Source organism: Strix uralensis, chromosome Z (assembly GCF_047716275.1).
Source record: "Strix uralensis isolate ZFMK-TIS-50842 chromosome Z, bStrUra1, whole genome shotgun sequence".
In the NCBI taxonomy this organism is placed as follows: domain Eukaryota; kingdom Metazoa; phylum Chordata; class Aves; order Strigiformes; family Strigidae; genus Strix; species Strix uralensis.
In genome coordinates this window covers 61,810,603-61,834,600 of record NC_134012.1, presented here as the reverse complement: position 1 = coordinate 61,834,600, position 23,998 = coordinate 61,810,603, and the positions used below count along the sequence as shown (strand labels likewise).

The 23,998-nt window shown below is 35.2% G+C and overlaps 1 protein-coding gene across 20 annotated transcripts in view; it reads left to right on the top strand.

The window, feature by feature from the left end:
- Positions 1-17,752, top strand: part of PPIP5K2 (diphosphoinositol pentakisphosphate kinase 2) — a 52,154-nt gene extending 34,402 nt beyond the window's left edge. For 4 of the 20 annotated variants that reach the window (XM_074855908.1, XM_074855904.1, XM_074855906.1 and 1 more), the window contains exons 21-32: positions 32-146; positions 1,489-1,596; positions 1,683-1,799; positions 2,538-2,711; positions 5,065-5,238; positions 6,463-6,532; positions 8,551-8,670; positions 9,563-9,625; positions 11,331-11,390; positions 13,487-13,618; positions 15,219-15,347; positions 15,994-17,752. In XM_074855908.1, coding sequence (XP_074712009.1) covers positions 32-146; positions 1,489-1,596; positions 1,683-1,799; positions 2,538-2,711; positions 5,065-5,238; positions 6,463-6,532; positions 8,551-8,670; positions 9,563-9,625; positions 11,331-11,390; positions 13,487-13,618; positions 15,219-15,347; positions 15,994-16,097 — 1,366 coding nt within the window. In that variant the 3' untranslated portion in view covers positions 16,098-17,752. The other 16 variants (XM_074855915.1, XM_074855914.1, XM_074855910.1 and 13 more) reach the window with 11 other exon arrangements.
- Positions 17,753-23,998: the final 6,246 nt, after the last annotated feature.

Here is a 23,998-nt window from a genome sequence, read left to right as displayed (position 1 = left end):
TATGGTCTAATAAGGTTTTTTTTCTTTCAAGTTACTCCAGGGGTGTTATGTCCCCTGAACGCCATGTTCGTACACGGTTGTATTTCACCAGTGAGAGTCATGTCCACTCCCTGCTATCTACCCTTCGTTATGGTGCCTTATGTGATGTAAGTTGAACACTCTTTCTGTTAAAGGTCTGAAATTTTGAGAGGAACCAGAAGGACTCAAGTCTTACTAAAACTGACTGAAACAATCTTACTAAAACTAAATCAATTAGAAGCTTAAATTTCTTAAGTGGCTTTGAAATTTATCACACTTTTTCAAACATCTGATTTCCTATTACATATGCAGAGACATATTTCAAATTGCTTGAATGCATATTGGTGGAAATCATCATGCCCTTTAAAGTAATGCTAAGTTCCATTGGTGTGTTCAGCTGTATATGTTACAGTCTCAGAGAGATTTGAAAAGGGCAGATAATCCATTTTTTTGTCTTATGTTGTCACCTATAATTCTTCCAACTCTTTTTGCCTCCAAGTTACCATTCAGGGTTCTCTTGAATTCACTTTTGGACTGGCTTAATATTTTTGACCTTTGGCATATTGTCAAGACCCCCCTACCTGACTTCAAGAATGCTCATGTAGTGCAAAGTTTCTCCTGTTCAGTGGATTGTCTTACTTTACTGTACTGTTGTAGAATACCTTGAAGGTGGTGCATTATTATCCATCTGATTGGCTTTGAAACCAAGGACTGAAAAAGACAGGGTCTTCAGATTCAGAAGTGATCTAACTGAGCTCTTGGAGAGGACAAATGCAGCACCACAAAGCCTACACATCTGCTTCTAAGACAGAGCTTGATTAAGATACTAACTTTTGAAATAGTTGTATTGACATGCTTGCTTCAGGTAATGGATGACTAAACTCACTGATGGCAAAAGCATTTTTAATCCTCTACCTCTGTGACATATGCCAGGGCAGATACACTCCTAGCTTAAATTTCCTTTTAAGGTGGATTGCTAAAGGTATTTTTACTAGAGCATGAAAAAAGGTGAATATTCATATTAAGTAGTTTGGGATGTGATGGTTAATTTCCTCTAAATACTAGAAGCCTTCATTTACTCTGTCTGACTGGTAGAGTGATATCTAGAAATATTTCCCACAATGTACTAGTTGAAATGAGTTTATTGCAAAATTAACAATTCCCATTAGGAGAGTTTAAAATGGTGCCTCTGTCTACAAGACATATATCATGTTTGGTGAAAGAACATGAAAGATACACTGAAATAAAATATGAGAAGTTCCGATCTTCACTGTTCATTGATTTGATGAGTAATTTAAGTCACTTCTTTTTTCTGGTTGTATCTCTGCTTTTTCCTTAGTTGTGAAAAGATTCGTACTTCTACTATGAATGCAAAATCCATGTAAAAGTGGAAAAAGGGAAATTATCAGTCTCTTTCAAGAAAATAGCTGGGGTTTATGTATTGATTTTTTTTTTCCCTCTCTTCATAAGGAATCAAAAGATGAACAATGGAAACGAGCTATGGATTATTTAAATATTGTCAATGAACTCAATTACATGACACAGATTGTTATCATGCTTTATGAGGATCCAAACAAGGTATTTAAATTGGATAAATATCTTCAGAAATGAGTGGTGTTAAGCTATGTATTAAAGTGTAAACTTATTTAATCATTTTCCTTCAGGAACTTTCTTCAGAAGAACGTTTTCATGTAGAGCTGCACTTTAGTCCAGGAGCCAAAGGCTGTGAGGAAGATAAAAATTTACCAGCTGGATATGGATACAGACCTGCCTCCAGAGAGGTAATAATTATGCCTTTCTTTAAAGCAAAAGTTAGTTTTTCTGGATGCGGACATACCTAAAATAAACGTGGGAAATTGTTAGGTAAAAATTACAAAAGTGATTTTTATTTTGGTAGAAAAATATCTAGCAAAATACAATCAGTCCCAGTGCATTATTCCATTTTGAATGGACACTGAGGTAATGGACATGGATAATTTGGACCTTCTGTGGCTTTGCCAGATTTTTGCTAGAAATACAAAATATTTATTCTAAGAAAAGTGATATCAACATCAGTGTCATATCAATGTTAGTCTGGCAACTGAAAGAAATATTTAAGAAAGTAAGGTAGTTTGGCATGTTTATGAATACAGATCGATATTTTCAAAGATTTATGGGCAGGTCTGTGGAATTACCACCTGCTTTTTGACAAATGAATGAAACAAAGTTTGGCTGGAATTCTTCTGTTCACTTCAGGGTCAGGATTTTAGTACTGTGTCAACAGAAAATTGGAGTAAGATAGGTTGGCTGAACAGTGTGGTTGATTAGGACCACACTATCATATGCAGTGGCTGGTTAGGACAAGTGCACACAGATTATTAAAGTCTAGAGCAATTTGTTCAATAATATGTGATTTACTTCTTGTATTTTTAAAATCAGCTTGCTTTATGTTTATACAGAAGATATATTTAAAAGCCACGTCTGTCTACATGTTGCAAGGTGGGCAGCTAAATTGAAAATGAATTATGTATTGTCTGTAGAATGAAGGCTCGAAGAAAACCTCTCATAGAAATGATAGTGATGAGGAGGCACACGCTCCTAAAAGAGATGAAGCAGATCGGTCGGTAGTGATGTTCAAGCCAATGGTATCAGACCCAATTCACATACACAGAAAGTCACCCCTTCCAAGATCCAGGAAGATTGGTTCTGTTGAAGTAAGTGTTTATGTTCCAGATAATGTCTTTCACAGAAATTAACTTTTGCTTACTTCTAACAAAACAAAACCAAATGTAATTCTGCTTTTGCTTACACAGAACCAGTATGATGTTATGTCTCACAAAAGTATTGCTCTTATTCTATGAGAAATCCTCCATGGCAGTAAATTGTCTGAAGGAGGTTTGGGATTTTTTTAAATGGAATATTATTTTGTGATAAGACTTCTCTCCTTTTTTCTTTTTAAGCCATTTTAGAAAAGCCAATATTTGAAAATGAAGACTTTTTCAGTCTAAACCTACATCTTCAAACTAACATACATTGCTTTTTTATTCATCCTTATAATATATAATAACAGCTGCTATTGGGAATTAAGCAAACCTTCAGGGTGATCATGCTGAGAGGGGATGGAGGGATTGGGGGCAGTAGGGGAGGTACAGGAGGTGAGAGACATGTCTTCTGCTGTATTTGCTTTTAAGTGGTGTGAAAGTCACTCCACTTGTCAAGCAAGGTAAGAGAATGAACTGGAAGCTTTTTTTTTTAAGTGGGTGGGGTTTGTGTTTCATGAATTCTTTAGATAACATCCTGAGCAGTCTAGTCTCCTGTCTTGAAGGCCATAACATCTAGATGTGCTTCACAGATACAGCTTTAGTGTCACAGAGGTAGGGGGTTGCGCGGCCATATCACTGATACCATGCTTACCTTTGAGTGGCAAAGCTTCAGATAGCACATAGTGGCACTTCTGTGATATTAATGCTAGAAGCAGACTAACAGCTTCTTATTGCCTCATTTTCAGTTGCTTTAAACCATCCAAAATGGAGAGTCACACCAAGAGCTTTTCCTTTCATGTTTGTGTTGGGAATGGACTGTTTGTATTCAGTGAAAGCATTACAGATTTGCAAATAACTTGGTTATTGGTAGTGTGGAGAGAAAAAGATGCATGGTTCCCTTCTATAAGGAAATCTGTATAATTTCACAGTACTTTCATAAATTAACAAGGATAATAAATATGAATGCTTACATTTTCTATAACCAAGTTTTATCATAATAAATGCTCACAACATCAATATTTGGGATTTTGAAACGCTGTTTTCACTATGATCATGCAAACTCCCCTCCTAGTTATGAGTTCACATACACTTCAGACTTTGAACCATTTTCATTTTCATAAATTATGTAGAAATTACTTTCAAAAGGTATCAATAACATAAATTACTAAATTTTGACTGTGCAGGTAATGTGTGTTCAGATGGAATGTGTTTCAGCAATCAGTGCTTGTTTATTTGCTGGAAGAAGATAACTGATTTAAAGAAAATATACACTATGAAACTTTTTTTTAAAAAAGTAAAATTGGAAGTTGCATCTGGCCTACTGAAATTTGCAAAACCAGTATTTGTAATGTTTAAACCAGTTGGTATTTTGAAGTGTTTAAAAAAAAAGTCATTGCAACTTAAACTGCAACTGCCTTGAACATTTTTTTTTTTTAACCCTATAAGGCAATTCTCTCTTCACCTGTGTCCATTTCATGTGAAAGTACATTTTCAGGTGTGAGTGTGAGATTATATGAAAGTTTTGATCTGGGATATAGTTAGGAGTATTTATAGAAGGATTGCAACTGATTGAGTCATGAAAATAAAAAGAAAAAAAAAGCAGCAGCATTCTAAGAGTAAAACAAGGAATTAAGGCTCATCTGCATTGGAAATCAAATTCTGTATTGCTGAAAATGTTGATTGCTAATGATACGTAATGATGTAGGGCATGGGGGACTCAGCCTGAGACTGTCCTCCCTTGAAGTCTTAATAGGTGTCCAGCCAGCATCAGATAATTTTTAGGGCTTTTTTAATGTTGGAAAACTACTGCTTAGGTTGGTGCTACTACCAGTGAGTCAGCTGTAAAGTCTCAAAGGCAATTCTAAAAATGAGAATCTTTTAGATAAGGTTATGGACTAGAAATGAAAATAAGTAATAAATAGGAAAGTTTAATGTACTTAAAGGGGGAAAACTATTGAACAGTATGTCAGGGATAACAGATACTCTATTTCCAACATGTGGAAAATTCTTAAAATTATGAGTGAATTATTGATAACAATTACTTTCCTCTTATATCTAATAATTAGTCTATCAGAAATTTGAATAAAATGTTGTATTAAAAGATATAATTGGATGAAGAGATAAAAGTGGATCTGATAACTTCCTAATATTGTAATATTACTCTTCCCTAATCACTGTTTAATAGTTTTAAAAGCAGTATATAAAAGGGTGCAAGCAGATTGGGTTTTTTCTTTTCTGTTCATTTGGCTCTGTTGAATCTAACTTTGCATGCTTTGCTGTTTTTTGCCCCCTTTCTCACTTCCAGGAAGAGAGCCCCCTGAGTGTGTCTAGCCCAGAGTGTATTGGTACCTGGCTGCATTACACCAGTGGTGTGGGTACTGGGCGTCGAAGACGCAGATCAGGGGAACAAATCACTTCTTCCCCTGTCTCCCCTAAATCATTGGCTTTCACATCCAGTATTTTTGGCTCATGGCAACAGGTTTTTAAACTTTACTTCATTAAACATTATTATGCATTCCAAGCAACAACCAACTGTCTTTAAGGACATCTAATCCCTTGTTATGGATTATGTTTGAAGCAAATTCTTCCACTTCTTAAAATTACTTCCCGAGAATGTTTGGGGGAAAAAGAGCAAGTGCATGTTTTTCCACTGAATGTGTTATATGTTTTCCTAAAAATTTGGTTTCTTTATAGGAATTGCAAATGTTACAACTGTAAAAAAGATTTAGTCTACTGCATAATGAAACAGATTTCTGCTTTGGTTTAGTTGTCCTTTAAGACTTTAAAGACAGCATTGCTTAATTTGGTGGTAGGTAAATTGAAAAACTTTTTGTTTAATAATTGCAACCAATACCATTTAAAATAATTTTATATTGCTATTCAAAACTTGTTTTGCATATATCATATTTTCAGTGGCCTGGTATTAACTATTGCAAGGAAAAAATTCTAGCGCTAATAATTCTTGCTTTCTGTATCCAGAGGTGTCTGAAACTCCCAGTACAGTACATCATCCATTGACTTGTGCACTATTTTGACTATTTTTCTAAATATTGGGGGGGAAAGGCAGGGAAAAAAGAAACAGTAAATCTTTTTGAAGTACCAGTGAAGACCTAAAGATTGTTTAGTATGTCAAGATATTGTTTACATGTGTGACAATGGATGGTGTTCTGTCAGTTGTATCCTTTTTCTTTGAAAATGTTCATAATTTCTTTTTATTGTGGAAAATTCTAAAACTGTTTACATAGGAAAAGTTTGTATCAGTAAAGGCTGTGAGCATCTGAAGATTGATTACACTGACTGAGCCCGTGCATGGATCAGTGATTGTATGGTGTCCTCAATAGCTTGTCTGTCTTTCCTTCCCTTCCCTCCTTTTTTCAATACAGGCGCAGTTTAAGAGAGTGAATTTGGTAAAATGAAATAAAATGTCTCAAATGTCTGTTCTCATATTGGTCTTGGTTTGTGTCCTTTCTCATTCTGAATGCTTGCTTTGCACCACCTCATTGCAAGGAACTCATATGTGAAATGGACTCCCTTCAGAAGGGGATGTTGCATGATCTTTCATGTTTCTTTTACATATTTTTACTAACACTTATCATACAGCTTATTAACACTTGTCTGTCTGAAACAGGCTGCTATATCAAGTTAAATGGATGTTTCGTGCTGCTATTCTACTTCCCCTTATTTTTCTGTTTTTTATATCCAGGTTCTATCAGAAAGCAATAGTAACTTACGTACACCGAGAACTATTCTGGAACAAAAGCAGAGTGGTCTAGGTATGTGCCTACAATTGAAATTTTGTTCGATGTTAGCAGCTTTTCATCTGCCTGTTTTTGTGTACAGTTATACATTATTTGAATAGCTTTTATGTTAACAGGATCCAATAGTACTTGTTATCAATAATATATGCTGAGTGTCTGCCTATGAACTGGACAATATTTCTGCAGCAGAAGTTTTTAAATAAATTATAACTGAAAAGAGCAAATTATTTGAGACTATCCACACTACTGACTCTGTACTGCTCACAACAGGTACACAGGATTACTTTTAACATAGAGTAGATTTTTAAGATATAATTTAGTTCATGACTGAGTTTTTGGGGTTTGCAAGAATCTTTTGGATTGAAATGGCCTGCACTGGAAACTGATAAAAACACTTTTCTTGAAAATTAACGTTTCCTACTGTGAGCAATTGATGGAATGGAAGGTGTTTTACTGAGGGGAGGGGGATGGGAAACAAACCTCAAGTTTCTTGATAATATCAGGGGTTTTGCACACATTCTCTCCCCTAAAATCAATTTTCTCCTTTCAGCATTAGAATGAATCATACTGTAATCAGTGAGCTGTCTCAAATTCTTTTAGTTCAAGTGGTGCTTTTCTGTTGCTTCTTTGAAACAGGCATACATATGACTCATATGCAAAAATATGAAATCTTGCACTACTGTAAATCAATATTGCATTTTTTTTCTGTGTGTCTTTTCATGGAAAAAAGTGCAGAAAATGCATAAGCCATATGCATAAATGCAGAAGTAGATTTTTCGTTTCTTTGTAAAGATCTATATGTCTAATCTCTCTGTGATACTTTTCTCCCTATTATGTTTTTCCCTTAGTAAAATGCATATATCAGGTGCTCTTTTTATCAAAGTCATGTTTTTTATTGTGTGCTTGCTAAAATTAATCAACTTTTCTTTTGCCAATGTGAGATACAATATGGTTTGTGGAAGTTGATGTATTTCTGTGCATAGATTAAGGTATTACGTTTGTGAAAGGCTTTTGCCACAGACCAGGCACCAATTTATTTTGGTTGTGATTGGTCACATGTGCTAGTAATGTTTCCCCTCAGTGGGTCATTAAAAGTAATGAAAGGAAGTATCACTGGATAGATAGTTGATTTTAAAAAAAAATCTGCTGTTACTTATCTAGAATGTAGAAGATAAGTTCTGAATGAAAAACCACTTCTCCTTCCAGCTAGCAGTAAAAACTAAAGGAAAAAAATGGCAACTTTTTTTCCATTTTGTTCATTGTTGTATGTAAATTTCATTTATGGTTGATGATTATAAAAGTTCTTTTCTGTCTGTGGGTTTCAGTGATTTGTTAAAACTCCCATCCTAGTGGCAGGAATGTATGAGTTGTAACAAAAGTACTCTCACTTGCATGGAAATATACAAAAGTCTTCTCAGGAAAGGAAGTCAAGCTAAACTTGATGGAACTTCTAGGCATTTTCAGTTTGTAACATTGTCAGTGATGGTACCTGAAATATGAATAGCACATTTACAATTTGTTGAGGTAAGAAAAGAAATATTTCCATACTAAGTCTGTGGAAATGCATGACAACTACATTGCAGCCTCAAAGGTTGATATGGATGAAAACAATGAGCAGTATTTTTCCAGTTTATATTTGTTTGAGAACTGCAGGTTTTAAACCACACAACTTTCACATCATCATCATCATCTTGGTTTTGTTTTGTTGTTTTGGTTATGTTTACATTGATGCTAACTGGTAACTTTTCTTTACCAAAAGTGAAAACAGGACAAGAATTCACTTTGTTAAAGCCAGTCCTCTCTTTGCACATATAGCAGAGGGTGCTGTGTCATGAGTGGAAGCACAATATAATATGATAGTTTCAGCCTACAAGTACCACTCTGACATTACAAGCATATTGTGAACCTGTCCAAGGCACTGCCAAAAGCTGCCTTTTGTGTGGTAAGAGCCATGTGCTTGCATGCTGCATGCATTCCCAATGTGAATGGACGAACACCTGGTTGTTGTGTGTATTTTCTCTAACTCCCATCAGGGTCTCACTGCGCGGGCCTGTTTAGCACCTCAGTGCTCGGGGGTTCTTCAAGTGCACCTAACCTACAGGATTATGCTCGTACTCATCGTAAAAAGCTGACTTCTTCTGGCTTCATAGATGGTATGTGCACACTCTCGCACATGCACGCACAAACCATGTGCCACATTAAACTTCTAAAGTTAAATCCTAGGTTACTGATTTTAATGGAATCCTAGAATCCTTTGCCTTAGTATTAATTGTGTGAGTTTCTATTGCTTCTTTATTGCCCATAGCTTGCTTTATGTTTAACTTAATAGCATAGTTAATTCTTGTTTGTGTCTTGAATTGAACACTAGTTCATATACTTGTAATGCGTGCTAGGAGATTTCAGCAAGTAAACTTTTTTAAGTAAACTAAAATTTTAGGTTTGAAATTCTTTTCTCATTTTAAACTTCAGGTTTTAGTATTACTTATGGATCTTGAAATGAAATAAATTACTTGGAACATATACAAGGAATGAAAGAAATTATAAACTAATAAATTAAATACTGATGGTGAAAATTTTAGGATTCCTGAACCTTTTTCAGTGGGGTTTAGATTACAAAGGAGCAGGAGATTTTCAGTTTTGGATAATCTGGGGTAGAGAAGAAACTCTCACTAGATTTCAGAATGTAAAGATGCCAAAGCACACCTTTATAACTGAGGTGAAACAGTATTCATGCTAGTTTTCCCCCAATTCACTACTCTGTGTTCGACTCTAACGTGATATAAACTTGTATGCAAGAATCACCAGCTCATTCTGCTTGTTTTCATACACTTCATTACATATCTTGTAGTTGCCAGCAATCCAAATTTTCTTCTTTTTAACCTCTATTTAGATTTTAGCCCTTTTCCTTGGTCCCTTCTGCATGCCACTCAGTTCTAATACCTTCTCATCTTTTCTTTTTTTTCTTTCTTCTTCCTTTCCTTTTTTAAAATGTCCCTCTTTTGGTAGCTGTTACAAATTTCAGGTACCTGTTTTTCTCTTTCTCAGACACCACACGCGGTTCTGCTGTTAAAAGGTTTTCTATCTCATTTGCTCGACACCCAACCAATGGTACGTTTTGCTTTTATTTTAAAAACAAAAACAAAAACAAAAGGTTCCTTGCTTCAACCCTTTTATTTTTATTTCAAATACGGGGTGTACAGTATCATCCAGCCATCTGTTGTTTCTAACTTCAAGCACAACTCCAAATATATTTGTAATCATCAGATATCCTAAATCCCTTCTTTACCATTCATTAGTATAAATATAACATCAAAATTCATTTGTTAGAAAAATCCTTGAAAAAATTGAAGTGCTACTGTTAATCATGATCTCTGTAATAAATTATTCTTCCCAATTTCTTTTGTGATCAGACTGTATGGTACAAGATAAAAACAGAATTAAACCTGATCTTTATTGGGCATACACTTCTTGATAGCTGCTGTTTCTTCTTTGTCTTTCTCCTGCTGAGCTGTTTCCCTGAGCCTCCTGACGCTAAAAGAAATCACTGAACTGACAACTGGAGTTTGACTATCTTCTTGAAGTGATGCTAAATTAAAAAACTAAAGCACAATTTTGGTTCCACTCCTGCTAAATTGCTATGTTTATCATCGGACAAAAATTTATTTCACTTTATCATACTTCTCTGTTCATCAGATGTCCAAATTACTTAAATATTGCACTAAAAATCACAGCAAGAGAGCTGCCTGTTGCTTACATTGACCTCTTGAGCTTCAAGAGTGAGAGTTAACTTGTCTTCAGTCTACTATAGTTACAAAAAAAGTCTGGTTTAACACACAGGACAGAGGTATGTCTTTCTCTTCCTCAGCAAAATATTTCATGCCTACCTTTCTGTGTGATTATATAGGCCCAAAATGTATCCTGTTCATGGAAACTAGGCTCGGTCTTCAGCATCGACCAGATCTTAATGTAGCTTTTCCAGATTTCTTAACTGCACTTTTAAAATGTGGATGACTGTTGGCTGAGTACATTGATGGTGATAGTACTGAAACTACAGTGGAAATCATTGGCATTTTTATGTTAGATCTGAAATATATTTGCTTTAGAAACAAGGTTAAAAAAAAGACTTTTTGTTTGGCTTTGCTGAGAAGCAGAGTGTCCTTTATTATACTCAATTGGAATCCATAGTGACTTTTTGCACTGCAGTGCTTCTTGAAGGGAAACTGCTATAGTAAGGCTGAATTAATACCATTAAGACAGTGTTTGATCTAAAAGGCCAATTCTAGTGTCCTATTTCAAATAGGAAGGTTAGGAGTCCATTTGTTATCTTTAGACTCAAACCAAATAGTGTTTCAAAAAAATACAAGGTCAGGAAGAACTGCATTTGAGTTTCAGTGTCTAATAATTTGGTTAGTTTCTGTTCCATCTAGCACTTTCTGTGACTCATTCTTCAAAAAATGAGCTAAATCGCTTTTAATGAATGCATGGATTGTTCTGATTCATTTAATACAGCAGTTTTACCACCCATCTCTTACAAGATTAATGCATGCTCTTTGAGCTCCTATGAAACTTAAGTGTATTGCAGGTTTCCAAGGGTTCTCTACTAACATAAAAACATATTGATGTTGTTTTGTTTGTCCTTTGGACTATCATTTTGATTCTCCTTGTCCCTTTCACTCTGTTTTTTCTTATTTTTATGTTGTTATCACACCCTCTTAACTCATTTCAGACTACCCCCCCATCTTTAGTTCAAGGAACATGGTGAAACAAGTATCTTCTGACAGTGCTTTACCTTATTTTCTGGGTCCCTGTGCAGAACACTCACACCTCTTTAGGTGCTGGTCCATTTCCTCTGTGGAATTTCTAGGCTCCAGTGGTATGTCTCTATAGCTTTTAAATGTAAGACAGCAGGGTGGCTTTTTGAGATGCTGCGTTTACCCTTTCATTGTCTTGCCTTTTGATGGGGACAGTGCTTTAAGAATAAATATAGCCAAAACTCAAAAGCTGTTAGTTTACAGAAAATTGCTTTTTTAACGGGATACTGTCAGGCTGCTTCATCATTAAAATTCAAATTTATTTCTCATAACATCATAAAATATTTATTATAAAAAACTATCATAAAATATTTGTCATAAAATATTAAAATATAACACTGCAGATAGATTTCCAGGGAATCTTTTAAGTCATATCCCTTAGATGCAGAGATACTACAACAACATGCTGGGATATGGCTGTCTGATAGCAGAGTTGTTAAAACTGAACAAAAACCTATGGAGGGAGAATTCCTGAAAGAAGAAAACTTCTTTTCTTTTTTTAAAGGGCATTGGTGTATTTTGAAATTCCTCTGAACTATAACAGTAATAGTTACTATAAAGTTAACCTGACATTGTCCCACTACATTCTTTGCAAAATTAAAAAAATAAATTCTCGTTCAAGTGATAGTGACTTTTTTGTCAGGGTAAAGAGATAAATCTCATATTTTACTGTAATGCAAAGAAAGGGTTTGCGCTTTGCATGCATGCACATTTATTTAGGATATTAATATGTATGCCGAACATCTTAGTGCTTACAGTGAAGCTTAGCTACTGCCTTTATAGGAAAATAGAAATTAAGTATGTGGTAGCATTTCTTTTGTACATGAAAACCACGTTTCCATGAAATGCAACATTTTATTTGTAATATAAGTGAAGCTGACATAAGTACACTTCAGTTGATTGTATATTTGAAGCGACTGTCCTTCAAATTTGAGTATGGCCAAGGTGGATCCAAATATGAATACTGACATTTGGAGGTTGAAATTTTGTTGAGTTACTTCTCTATGGGGAGTGACTGGGGAACACTGGATATCACAGGAATATTGATGTTTATTATTTTAGGGGAGGGAACAGTTTACAGTCATAATGCTATCTCTTATAAATGTACCTTGAACTGAAATTCTAAACATTATTTCGTTCACTATTGTTTCTTCATTTAAATAGCTTAAAAGAAATGTAGCAACTGTAAATTTACAATATTGAATTGCAGAGTTGTAATGTTACAGCTGTATGTTGGAAACATTAATGGACATATTTTCGTCTTCTGAAATGCAGTTGGGTGAAGAGCTGTTTATTGAGTTATCAAACCTGCATCACTTTAGAGAACTGGTGGTTGGTTTTTTTTTTGCTGAAATGTTTAAATGCTTTTTAGTATGTTAGTAATATGGATATGCATGGTTGGTGTATAATCAATACTAATGTAGAAAACCAAAGTCCAATAAATTTTTAGATTTCGGATTTCTGTACTTACCTGTTCTAATACATGAAACTTCTATTCTTGTAAGTACTGTGTTTAAATGCATAAAGGTAGGTGTAAACCTGTCTTACAAAGTTAAAACATGTAACCTCAAGGTACAAAAGTGCTAACAGTGGTTTTCTTTTGATATTGAAGGCAACAGTTTGTTTTCACAGAATACTGAAGATGTTAGAACGTGAATTCTGCAAATTTATTTCTTGGAAGTTGTAGCATTTTAGCTCATCTGCTAACAGTTAACGATATAGCTATCCTAGTTTACTTGCATGAATGAGTTACCTATTTAGTGTTATGCCAGGTATGAGAATGAGTAGGAGAAATACTACCATTTCCTGACTTTTTTTTTTAGTGATTTACTAAGTTTGTCTTAGAAGAAAGTTATCTTTCATGAACTGATTTGGGAGTAGAGCACAGTTGTAATATTTGAAGACCACTTTTTGTTTACATGGGATTTGTATCCCATGGTATGTTACATGCTATCTTTAGTTTAGTACACCCTGGAAGTTGGCACATCTTGTTCCAACTCCTATAATATTTAGTGTCCATGATTTCAAGACTACGTCTGCATGTGCTGATTTAAAGTAATACTTTTTATCATGCATTAATACTTGCCCATGCAGTAGCTTAAATCCTGTCTTATGTTTGAAAATATCTTTTTTTTTTTTATTATTATTTTTCTTCCAGGTTTTGAACTATATTCCATGGTTCCTTCTATTTGCCCTTTGGAAACTCTGCACAACTCCTTGTCTCTGAAGCAGGTGGATGAATTTCTTGCCTCTGTTGCTGCTCCATCAAGGGAAAATCTACAGGAGACATGTACTAATTTTAGTTTGTAATTATGTTAATTTGAAATTGTTAAATATTGTCTAGTCAATCTTTCCAGTATTTTACAGCTAACAAGTAAACTAACAATACTGCATTTTGAAAAATGAAATGTGTACATAGGGCATAATTTTAAGTTTTGCAGTATGGACACTCATAATTCTTTGAAATAATGTCTGTGTTGACTGGGGTAGTAAACTAAGGGTTTAATGAAATCGTGATTGTTTATTTCCTCACATTAAGATCTTACCTGTACTGTCCTCACTGACAGCTGAATTACAAGGAAAGCTTTTTAGTGAGCATGCAGTATTTTCAGCTTTATACTGTACTGTTGTAGCAGCAGTAACCTCAGCAGAGTAGTGTTGTCTTTTACAAGCCTTTTACATCTTAAACCTGTGTTATTTCCTGTTTCTTTCGATATTACTTGGGGTTTCACCTGTGGAGTGCCTTGCAGTTACTTAGTTTTTTAGTAGTTTGTGCTGCATGTTTAATGTTTAAGTGATCTTGAAATGAAATGCAAACTGAGTTCTATCCACGTGCATGTCTCTGGGAAGATGACTTCCCATTGTGATTCTACTGCTGTGTGTTTGGAAACGGTTTCAGTTAGGTCAGATTTACCACATATTAGGATGCTTATAATTCATGTGTCATGTCAGGTGATTGAAAATCATTCTTCCTGAGGAAATGTCTAAAGACTCATGCTTTGATCAGAAAATTTGTACTTGCTACTACTGATACAAAGGGTACCTAGCTGTTAGGATTTTTTTCCTTTTTGCTGTTACAGGATTTTTTTCATTTTTTTCTGTTACAGGATTTTCCCTTCTTTTTTCCTGTTATTTTAGTTTTATACCGTTTAGATTTAGATCAGCAGCTAATTTGATAGGGTAGGCCTTCTACATCTGAGAAGGAAAATAAGCAATTTAAGAAAACGTGACTGAAAAAGAACTCAGAGAGGCTTACAAGTGTTTTAAAGTTCTCAGCTATTTGAAATGCTTTGTTACACTGATTAGGAAGTTTGTGTCTCTTGAAAATTAGTTCAGAATTTAGAGTACACAAGATGAAAAAATATTTTAAAACTGTCATACTCCTGTGGTAGTCTGGTTGTCACCTTTCTACAAAGGAGTGATTGGAAATTAGACCTGATAGAATTGAGGCCATAGGTGCTTTGCTTTCATTCTGCTTTCCTTTAACATTTGGAAGTTGTCTAGAGAATCACGTATTGTATGTACTTTTCATAGGCGTTTTGGACTAAATGCCTATACCAGTGCAATCTTTATAACCTATGAGAAGTAGCACTAATGCTTTTGGCAGTCTTCTGGCAAGGCAGCTGTTACTGAAATTTGGCTTGGCTGCCTTAGCAGCATGAAGTTATCATGTGCTTTCCGAGGTAAAAAAGAGATCTTTAGATTGGTCTTTCATGCTTTGAAGTTTTGACACTAGAGTCAAAAATCAGTAGCTGAGCTGCATGTTGTGTAACTGTGGCATCTATATTGCTGGATAGATACACAGTTCCATGGCTACAATTTTTGACATTTTGTTCAGATGAGAGTATTTTATTATTAATGATGTGTATCTTTTCTCCCCCCCCTTTCAGCTTCTCCAACTTACATGATTCCACTGTCAGGAAGAAAAATTTCTTTAAATACATATACCCCTGCAAAAATTCAACCAACATCACTTGAAACTTTGCCTGAAAGGCTAGCAATAGAGAAACCAACCTTATGTAAGTTCTGTCACAGGCAGAATGGCTAACTTGATTACATTATTTCCAGCAGTAGGATTCTTTCTTATATATTACATAATTTCTTAGGGTAGTTATTTCTTAACATTCCCTGTCTATGTAAGTGGGATCATTTTACGGGTCAGTGAGAACTCAATAGCATTGCATAAATAGTTTTAGCAGTAAAACTGCATTAGTATTTACTTTCTCTTATCCTCTGAGGTGTGTGAAAGAATTACTATGGCCTGAAAATTCATGGGGTCTTGTTTTGTTCTAAGTATGACAGTATTTCCAGCTACCTCCAAGTAAGATAAGCAAAAGAAATTTATTTATGTAAATAGCAGAATTTCTAAGATGTTTTCTGAACATAGAGCTCTGTGACCAGGTTCTGACTAAAGCTGCCAATATTTGATGATGCATTCAGTCATTAGTATATTCAGTCTGAACTGTCAGCCAGCTACAGTCTGCTTTTGGATGGCTCTGCTCTTTAGAGGGCCTCTAGAACATCATCCCATTGCATTTCTGGTTTCATTAGATTCAGTGTAGTGCTTTTTTTCTCTGCTAGGTAACTTTCATTTTTCTTGCTTTTGATGCTTTTTAGCATGGATATTCCTAAGTGTAAAATCTAATACTTTTTGTTTCTTTACAGCTACCCCTGGATCTTCTGTTTCTGTATCTAATGTTAAGCTATCTCTTGAAGAGGCCTCGCTGGATATAGAACTTAGTGGTGAAACTCTTTCTGAGAAGAAATGAAGTTGATCAGACAAAACTGGAAGCAACTTAAAACAATTCTTTAGTGTGCATTCAACTAAATTACTGAGCTTTCAAAAGCCATTGAGGTTTGCAGTTCATAGTGCACTTAAGAAGTGTGCACGCTACATACTTAGGTCAAATGTCTTTCCTCATTTTCTAAAACATTTCAGGAAATACTGAACTGCACACCTTTAATGGAAAAGCTGCACATGACCCTTTTCAGTGTCTTCAAATATCTACTGTAAACTTGTACAAAAAGAAAATACCAATGCAGTGGTATGTGTTACAGTGGCTCTTGATTTCACTGTAGGCGTTGTATGTTGTCATTATAAACTTCTATTTTCAGGAGTTTATAATCTCCCTGTGAATCTCTTTTGTGGGCTGAAATGTAACACACAACTTGGCTACAAGCATTTTTTAAATTTAGCTACATTTCCAAAGAGATCTCTTTTGCCTGGTTTTGAAGATAAGCAGATGTTTTCTGCATTTGAATTATTTTATATCATATATGCTGCAATATTTAGGCATGGTGGAATGAGTTAATGTATTGTCACTTTTGACTCTCCTTATTTTTACTCTGTGTTTACATCAGACCTGTAACATTCAAATACACTTTCTCTTTTGTTGTTTAGTATACATGCTTGTATATGGGTACCTGTATATCATTCAGTGGATAAAACTGTCTTTTATATGTTTTTATCAAAACCTTCTTTTGTTTACTAAAAAGACAGTTTTATTTGCTTTGCCGTATGTTTCTACAAAAAGGTGACAGTGATACTAAAAAGCAGATTTTGTAAAAATAGAAATGGTTACAGCTGGTCTGCTAGTAAGTTTCTCCTAAAAATTGTAAATAATCCATCTATGCTTTATTACCATCCCTCCACAGTAGAAAGAGGCTATGGTCTACCAGAACTCAGTGCTTACTCTTGCAAAATACTCAGGATTCATCATGGCCTGGGAATTTTCATACCTCTCTCCTTCCAATCTAGGTGGTTAACAACAGCTCTCATAAAAATAAAATAATTAAAGATTTTATAAGAGCTGTGAGAAGCATTAGTAAGTCAGTGGAACTTTGAGTTGTTGGGTTATGTAATCATCCTGTCTCAGAAGTTCTTGTGATTTTTATCTGTGGCATGAAAAATTATTGAATTATTACAATTATCCCAAATGTATGAAAATATTGTCCACTTTTGCAAGTTCAGTGGGCTGGTTGTTAATAACGGACTTCATAAAGTACAAGTTAGTTAATACCTTTCACATTTAAGTTGCAGAAGACATAGCTTCCCAGTAGTATTTTTGAGTAGGGCTCTCCAGAGCCAGTGCAACTATAATTACATTCACTTTGACACAAGGTCTGTTTTCAGTGTTTACCACAGGTGAAATGGCTTCAGCAGACTAATTCTAAAAATACAGGTTAAATACTCGTTAGATACCAAAAATATGAAGGGTTTCACAGCTCTATACTTAAAACATTTCATTTTTCGTAGTGTAATTGTGTTATTGACAGTGTTGGTGTTGCACACAACTGAATGTACACTTGTTTATCATTTAAAAAAAAACTGTTAAAATTTATGTATGTGTATCATTCCAGTCAACCAAAGCTTGGCATAACTTTTTTTTTACGTGCTCCTAAATAAAAACAAGTTAGCTGGCAACTTCTCTCCATTGGTTTTCTTTTAAGAGTATATGTGAAGTACAGCGAGTAGTTGACTCAGTAGGCTTAGTGGAAAACAATTTACAAATAAGCCATTGTGATGGTTTATCCCCTGCCGGGGTCTGAGACCACGCGGCCGCTGCCCCTCCCCCACAAGGGAGTGAAATACAAAGCCCCAAGACTGAAATAAGGAAAGGTTTAATACAACAGTGCAATAGCAACACAACCAACAATAACAATAACAGTAATAGTGATAGCAATGAACAGAGCAAAATAGCTACCAAATACAGCAGTTTGAAGCACGATGTACAAACCCACGAGTGCACCGCGCTCCGCGCCAGGAAAATGTGACCTGCCAGGATGTGACGTCCGCATGGCATCTGAATAACCCGGCTAGAGCTCCCCCCCACTGCTGGGGAAACTTAACCCTAGCCTGGTTAAACCAGGACAGCCATTAATATACAAATAAGCAAAATTTTCTCTTGGCAGCAGAGGACATATAAAAAATGAGTGTTTATCATTTTGTACTGAAATCACTCCTCAAAAAGGTAAACCATAGTCACACATTCTGCAGTGCTTCCTCATGTTCCAGAACGGTAACATTAAATACAGAACCACTGTGGCTGCTTTTCTGTTTCCTATTACTACTCTGGCAATAAGAAGGTAAGAACATAGACTGTACTGAGCTGATTTGAACCTGGTTTTAGTCCAATTTCTTTATGCAGTTGGACTCTCTCTCACATTAAACTTTTTGAACTGCACATCCTATTCCAAACAGATGTGACAGAGGTCAGAGAAAAAGTTCACAGAAAATCAGTGGCTGAGTATGACTGTAACTCCCAAAATACTACCACCCTGAAATGCAGTTTAAGTAAACATTTAACATTTCCTTCAAATATTAAGCATCATTACCAAACAGACCAAAACACAAAAATGTTTGTAAAAACTCTAAAATTATTTTTAATTTTGTTTTATCTGTTTTGTTTCTTTATTGTAATAGACACATAAATTTGAGTTTTCTATATAAATATATTAGCAAGTAATATTTGTTAAGAGAAGCACATGTGCTTTGATCCAATTTTGTAGGAAGCCATATAAACAAGCTTAGGGAGGTATGCATACAAAAGAAATAATTATCATACACTGATTAATAACAAAAACCAGCAGAGTTCAAAGGAAGATGGCAGAAGAGATGTATCAAAGACTTTTAATAGCCATTTCAATGCAATAGACTATTCAAGTGGCACAATGTAGGGATTTAACAGTTTCCTGTCAGCTAACACAGATGGAAGCATATTATTCCTTTATTTTTCCTGTATTTTTTCTTTATCAGTTTATAGCAATTATATTGTTGATAGACCCACAAGAGTGATTTGTTAAAGAAAAAATTGCAAAAGCTTTTCCAAAAAGTTCTGGAAGAACTGGTGGAAGAAAAGAAGGGTATTTTCTAGTCATTGTTTATGTTCTTTTATTTTTCTTTTTAAACAAGCATTTTCATTTTGCTTGGTTTTGTGGAGAGGACAAGTTTTATTGAGTATTTTCAAATACTAATTTCTTGTCTGCCTCACTTAGCCCTTAAAAACAACCATCTTCTGCTCTGAAATATAAAAACCAGTATGACAGCAAAGCAGTCCAGAGTGTATTATTGTAGAAAACAGATGCTGAATAAAAAAATCAAATATCTATAAATAAATCAATAAAACCCAGCATACTCTAGACCACATGCTGTATTATCTCCATCAGCTTTCTAACTATTCATTTCTAAATGTAACAGTCCTGTGGTCTAATCAAATACAGTTCCATTAATAGCAAAGACTCAGTATTCCATCTCTGAAGTTCCCTGCATAGTAGCTAGCTGGAGGTTTGGCTCAGTCTTCAAAGGATGTGCAGTTCTGTCTCTGATCCCTCTTTCTTCCTTCAATGAACAAGCTGAACTATGATACAATATGACAGCCCTGCAAATCATCTGTACTTTGGAGACAAGTTCTATTTGCCATTCACACTGTAGAAAAATCTTAGAAAGATCTGAGTGTGTGTGAGTGGCATCAAATGTCATTCTTTGAGGAGGAGGATGCACTAAATACAGAGAACATCCATACATAAAAGAGGTAGAAGCTAGAGTTGGAAAGACCTTACAAGAAGCTTAAAGTCTTTGCACTGATACAAAAAGAGTTCTAACATGTACTTGCTAAAAAAAGAAAAAAAGACATCAAATGGATGGAAAACAGTGTGTCACCACGTGACATAATGTATGAATGTAGTATGCAGAAATAGACTTCTAGTCCAGACTTCTAAGAATTATAAATTATCATGTGATCTGCTACTAAAGGAAGAATCAACTGTCTGAAATAACACTGAACATGACTAGAAATCTTTTTTTGTCTTTCAAGCTATACTGCCATGAATGTATATTTTTCTGTCATAAAGCTGCTGGAAAAGACAAACTTTTATGTGGAAATTACAATGTCTAGTGGTGCAAGCTCTTTCAAAAAGAGCCTAATTTGGTGATAATTGTTCTGATCTCAACAGGATTATGTGGTTGACAGGTTCTAGTGAGAAATTATTTGGTTTTAATCAAGTGAAAAATGAGAAGTACAGGAAAGGAAATTAGCATATTTTACATGGGTATCTCAGGATTAGCTTAAAAGGGAGGTATATTAGGCTATTTTTGCCTGGATACATCTTTTATCCAACGTGTTTGGTGAGAAATACACTTTTTGTGTAACATTCTTGATCTATATAACCTGATGTCCAAGTATAATGGAAATACCATCAAACCCATTTGCTGATGCACCGCACTTACATATCTCTGTTCTGTTCAGTAAAAGGGACAGAAGTCACCAACAGGGAATAACAAGGTAATTGGGTGATGCACATTTTGTACCAGACCAAGAATTCTCCTAATGTAATTGCAATTATCTTTGCTTCCAACAAAGCCTATTTGGTCTGTGTTCACATCTCACTAAATGCCCTGTTTTAATACATCTTTTGAATAGGAATAACTGCTCCTTTCATAAAATTATTTCTTGTATACTAATATAAATACTAAAACTCTTGTAAATCTCTTAAAATCTGAGTACAAGTCCATTTGGACCTCCTGTCTTATTTGTCTTCCTATTCTTGATAAATTTTTTATTCCTCTTGGGTGAGCACTGAGATTATATTTAGACTTAAAACATTGTATCTAAAGTCTCCATAACTTATTTTAAAGGACTATTCTTGGAAATATTTTGAACCATTTGTGAATCTTAACTAAGAGTCTATAGTAGTTCTTAAATAGTACTTGCACAGTAAATGTAGAATTACAAGCTACTGAGGTCTGCAAAGGAGAAAAAGAAACCAAAAGAATTCAAAAGACTGAAATGATATTGTATTTGAAATAAAATGGAAAAAAAGAAGTAAAAGCTTGGAAATTCCTGCCTTTTCTAGGTTGAATATTAGATACGAACAAGTGAACATTGACTCAAACTGTGTGCAGTTCTGGGCCCCACAATTTAAGAAGGACGTTCAGGTAGTTGAATGCTTCCAGGGGAGGCCAACAAAGCTGGTGGAAAGACTGGAAGGCATGTCCTGTGAGGAGTGGCTAAGGACTCTGGGTTTGTCTAGTCTGGAGAAAAGGAGGCTGAGGGGTGACATCACTGGTCTCTACAGTTCCTGAAGGAGGGGAAGTGGAGAGGGAGGTGCTGATCTCTTCTCCCTGGGATATAGTAACAGGACACCTGGGAATGGTTCAAAGCTGTGCTAGAGAAGGTTCGGACTTGACATTAGGAAGCATTTCTTTACCAAGAGGGCAGTCAAACACTGGATCAGGCTTCCTAGAGAGGTGGTCAATGCCCCAAGCCTGTCAGTGTTTAAGGGGCATTTGGACAATGCCCTTAACATGCTTTAACTTTTGGTCAGCCCTGAATTGGTCAGGCAGTTGGATGAGATGGTCATTGTAGGTCCCTTCCAACAGAAATATTTTATTCTATCCTATCCTACTCCGTTCTGTTCTAAACCATTATTAATTCCCATACATTTTGACCTCAACATATGCTATGCATTAAAACCAGAAACAATAAGGTTAAACAAGGATCATAGGAACACAGAATAATTCAAGCTGGAAAGGGCCTCAGGAGGTCTCTAGTCCAACCTCTTGCTCAAATCAGGGTTATCTCTGAGATCAGACCAGGTCACCTAGGTCTTCATCCAGTTTGGGCTTGAGAACCTTGAAGGATGGAGACTGCACCATCTCTGTGAGCAATCTGGGCTGGTCATGAACATGTCTTCATGGCTTCTCTTGCTTATTTAATAGATTTACATATTGATTTTGATAAACTTACTTAGGTTCACTTAACAGCTCTAGAGCAATGTTAGCAAGTACTTTCTGTTGCCTTCTCCTTTACATGCGCACATTAAATGCATCATTTGTCCAAGGCTGACCCAAAACTTCACTTCCCTTTCCCAGTAACTTTTAAATCTTACAGAGTAGGACAGAGTGCATCTTTTCATGTTGGTTGGTTCTATTTGTTGCTTCAGGATGGTCTGAATCAGAGTTGGTACTAACTGAACATCTGCAAAACACACAAAGCTCTAAAACCACCAGCTTTTTCACATTCTTTCCTGTGTTTACTATCTCCATCTGGACATAAATTCAGCCTTGCTTAAGTAGCTGTAATTCCTACTGAAATCAGCTTAATTAGGGAGAAAGTGAATTTGTCCCAAAAAGTAAACCAAGGGATACTTTTTGCACTCACTAAATTTTTTTAGCTTGCTATATAAAAAATAAAGGCAGGATTTTATTAAATGGTGTACTTAAGACCTTTTATTTAGTTTTAAGTAAATTTCACTATAGTTTCTTTTAAGTTAGCTGAATAGCCTTTTAAGAGATGTTAAAAAATGACCAAGCTTTTGGGTTTGGATGGCAAAAATGGACAAGTTGTATGGCAATAGATATTTCTTTTTTGTCTTTTAATATAAAAATATTCCAGTTTTAATTATTTTTTTCAGTGCAAAAGTTATGCTACTACTACAGTCAGAACTGTTTTTATCTTTCCTCCTTCCCCCAGATTAAGTACTTTATATTTTATCCAGAATGTGGTCATGGATTTCCAGCCAAAACGATTTTCAGAATGGCTCCAATCTTTAATAAGGGAAAAGAAACTGAATATTTAATTAAAAAATGTTTGTCTCATTAGGCTTTGGAATTAAATCCATGTGCACAAAAACAAAGAAATAAACACACTGAGTTTCAATTGCTCAGCTTTCAGCCCTTGTGATTTAATAGCTTCATTAATGCTCAAATCACCATAGCAGTTTCCAATGTACAAGCCCGGAATATACAAAAGCAAGGATAAAAAGTCTTTCTCTAAAGAGAATATCTAAGGAGTATCCTTGTTCTGCATGTAAAATCCTGGATGACTTTAAGAGCGCTGCAAAAAATTGTGAAATACTAGTCAGTCAGTCTTGGAATACAGTAGTCAGTCTTGGAAAAACTTTAATGACATTGCCTGTTGCATGGAAAATGCAGAACTTTTAAAATTATGCAGTTTTAGGAAGATCTAGGTTTATTTTCAAATATTTGGTGAGGAGTTCGGATCCTATATTTAGGAGAAGTTTTCAGGATCTGCCTTTTGGTATCTAGAAATTTAGAAGACAATTTTGCACCGCATTAATTCTGTCAGTGCGATAAATGTTATTACATATTGCAGTTCATTAAATGCTAAAATACCTGATTTGCTGGGGAAAATGGCTAATCTGTAAAGCATGTTTTATTTTAAATAGTTACTCATCTAGAACACTCTAGGATCACCCCCAAGCATCTGTTATCTCCTAAAGTCATATACCACTGCTGCCCATCGACCCTCCTCCCGACCATCAGCCTTGGAAGTCCATCTCATAGACTGACTGACAACTCAGTTGACAGCAAAAGGGGGAAGTTTGTTGGGGGAAAGTTCTGATATACTGACTCACATGATTCTATAGCCTCATTTGTACTGCAAGACAACATAGGAAGATGAGATTTCACTCAGGCTAAAACTAGTATTGCAAATGTCAACATGAACTAAAGGAGTTTGTGTACTGTAAGCAACATAGAGTATCATAATGACTCTGAATTACACTCCAGATTCCTTTTCTTACACTGCTGCTTGACCAGATGTATTCTCTGTGTTCTGTACTAAATCTACTAATTTAGTCCTTAGAACACTTTCGTGAATTTGCAAAACCATTGACTCTTAAGGGCTTGCAGAGCTTAAAGAGGCTGTAG